Source organism: Marmota marmota, unplaced genomic scaffold, assembly GCF_001458135.2.
Source record: "Marmota marmota marmota unplaced genomic scaffold, marMar, whole genome shotgun sequence".
NCBI lineage: Eukaryota > Metazoa > Chordata > Mammalia > Rodentia > Sciuridae > Marmota > Marmota marmota.
Window position 1 is genome coordinate 3,870,143 of NW_026000327.1, and position 2,808 is coordinate 3,872,950.

Consider the following 2,808-nt stretch of genomic DNA (forward strand, 5'->3'; position numbering starts at 1 on the left):
ATGAAATAAAGTTCAACATCCCAGGCAATTAGAGAAATGCAAATCAAAACTACTCTAAGATTTCATCTCAGTACTGTCAGAATGACAATCATCAAGAATGCAGGCAACAAGAAATATTGGCGAGGATGTGGGGGAAAAGGTACACTCATACATTGCTGGTGGGACTGCAAATTGGTGCAACCACTATGGAAAGCAGTATGGAGATTCCTCAGACAACTGGGAATGGAACCACCATTTGACCCAGCTATCCCTCTCCTCAGTCTATACCCAAAGGACTTAAAATCATCGTATAGATAGTGATGCAGTCATGTCAACGTTTATAGCAGCTCAATTCACAATAGCTAGACTATGGAACAGCCTAGGTTTCCCTCAATAGATGAATGGATAAAGAAAAAGAGGTATATATATATATTTAATGGAATATTACTGAACTTTAAAAAAGACTGAAATTATGCCTTTTGCCAGTAAAGGGTTGAAGTTGGACAACATCATGTTAAGCGAAATTAGTCAATTCTATAAAACCAAAGGTCAAATGTTTTATCTAATATGTGGATGCTAATTTACAATAAAGTCGGCGGGGGGGGGGGGCACTAGGGAAAAATAGTGTTACCTTAGATTAGGTAGAGGGAAGTGATGGGAGGGGAGAATAGGGGATGTGGGGATGGGAAAGATAGTAGAATGAAATAAACATTATTATTGTATGTATATGTGTGACTACATGAACAATATGATTCTGCAAGATGTACACTCAAAAAAATGAGAAGTTATTTCTCATCAATGTAGAATACACCAAAGTATATAAATGCATCCTACTATCATGTATAATTAAAACAAATTTTTAAAAAATTAAAAAATATAAACTATTTTCTTCAGATATGGTGGTCAGTGCTTTTAATGCTAACAGCTTGAGAAGCTGAGGCTGGAGGATCACAACGTTCAGGATAGGCTGGGTAACATAGCCAGATGCTGTCTTATAATAAAATTTAAAAGGGCTGGAGATGAAGAACAGTAGAATAAATCAGACATTATTACCCTATGTGCATATATGACTATGTCACCTGTATGAATGTACATGATGTACAACCAGAAAATGAGAAGTTATATTCTATTTACGCATGATGTGTCAAAATGCATTTTACTGTCATGTATAAGTAATGAAAACCAAGTAAAATAAATAAATAATTTTCTGCAAAAACCAACAAAACAAACAAAAAGGGCTGGGGATGCAGCCTAAGATTCAGAATCCCTAGTACAACTAACCAACTGCTTTATTTTCTTTAAATAAAGTTATTTTACCCAGACATGGGGTGTGCCCAGTGATTATTCTTTACCCTGAAGAATGATATTCAGAAACAGAAAACAAATGCTTTCAAAAGTGTTATTCTTGCCAGGGATACTGGAACAGGCCTATAGTCTCAGGGACTCAGGAGGCTGAGGAAGGAGGATCACAAGTTGGAGGACAGTGTACAAAACACCTGGAATAAGATCTCAAAAATTTAAAAAGAGGGGGAAAAAATGGGTGGCTGGGATGTCACGGAGAAAGCTTCTCTAGTTTTGATCCCCAATACAAAAACAAAATATTCTTCCAATATTTCTCTAGAGGAAAAGTGAAAATTAAATAGACTGTGTTCATTTGAAACACAGGAGGAAGACCAGATATTTATGACGGGAAGTGGAAAAGATGGTGGCATTTTAGAACGCAGGAGGCAACTGCAGTTTGAAAGACCTACAGCAGCTTTCAGGGGAACTAAACTGGGGGAAGGAAAGTGGATTTGGGATCCTGCTTCCTACACGTTTGGAAGAGTGGGGGCGGGCCACCAGCAGGGAGGGGAGGGGAAGCTGGGGACCTGAGCCGCCCATTCAAAAATGGAAGCCAAAGGGACAGGGACAGGGCCCAAGGTCACCTGCCAGTGGGAACTGGGCCTCAGGCTCCGCAGCTGACCTCAGGGACCAGCCCACCCCTAGGGGCCAGAGAGCAGAAGCCCAGGGCCATCCGCCATGGAGGACTAGGCTGCACCCTCTGCACCAACCTCGCGCACCCAACACCCAGCTCACCCCGTGGGACCAGTGGACAGAGGCTTAGGGTCAGTCGCCAGGGAGGTGACTTCAAGGTTCTTGCATCCAGCCCAACCCCCAGGACCAGGGGACAGAGACCCAGGGCAACCTCCAGAGGAGACTCGGCCAGGCTCTGCAGCTCCCCCGTTTGTGGGGCCCCAAGGCAGGTGCTGACCCCGTAGCTCCAGCCCTGGACACAAACTCACCATTTTTGTCTTCCTGGGGGACCCCGGGTTCTCTCGAGGAACCTCAGGGAACCAGAGATGGAGGGGGCACAGGCTGCTCAGAATCACCTAGGCCTTTCTGGCAGAGCACGTGGGGCCCGGAAAGGGAGGAGCGGAGTTGGTCAGGAAGAAAAGCCCGCGAGATTTCCAGAGCCCGCCCTTTCCCATGGTTGTCGGATCTGATTGGACACTTCCACCCCAGCGTGTCTGATGGGCCGCCTCTAGGCACGCCTCTGCATTGTGACTGACAGCTGAGTTATCCAATCACTACCTAAAACTGGCTAGAGTGGCAGATCCTTGGCCCCAGCCCTTTTCAGGTGCGACTTTTTAGCTAGACTGAGAATGAAACCAGGTGGGAAACCTTTGCTTGGAACCTGGTACAGTTGGTAACCTCTGGGATTGAGCTCTGGCTGAGGGAGACTGCTTTCCCCTCATGGGTGATGCCCTGGCTTTTAACTTCACCACAGAAACAAACAACAATTAAAACAAACCAACAAAAAAAGTGACTTGGGGGGTGGCGGAGGCAGGA

At 45.0% G+C, this 2,808-nt stretch overlaps 1 protein-coding gene across 1 annotated transcript in view; it reads right to left on the reverse strand.

Moving 5' to 3' along the window:
- LOC107158733 (zinc finger protein 14-like) overlaps window positions 1–2,440 on the reverse strand; it is an 11,374-nt gene extending 8,934 nt beyond the window's left edge. The window contains exon 1 of the mRNA XM_048797400.1: window positions 2,262–2,440. Within this exon, the coding sequence (XP_048653357.1) occupies window positions 2,262–2,264 (3 nt within the window). The 5' untranslated portion in view covers window positions 2,265–2,440. The remainder of the gene's footprint in view (window positions 1–2,261) is intronic.
- Between the last annotated feature and the right edge of the window lie 368 nt (window positions 2,441–2,808).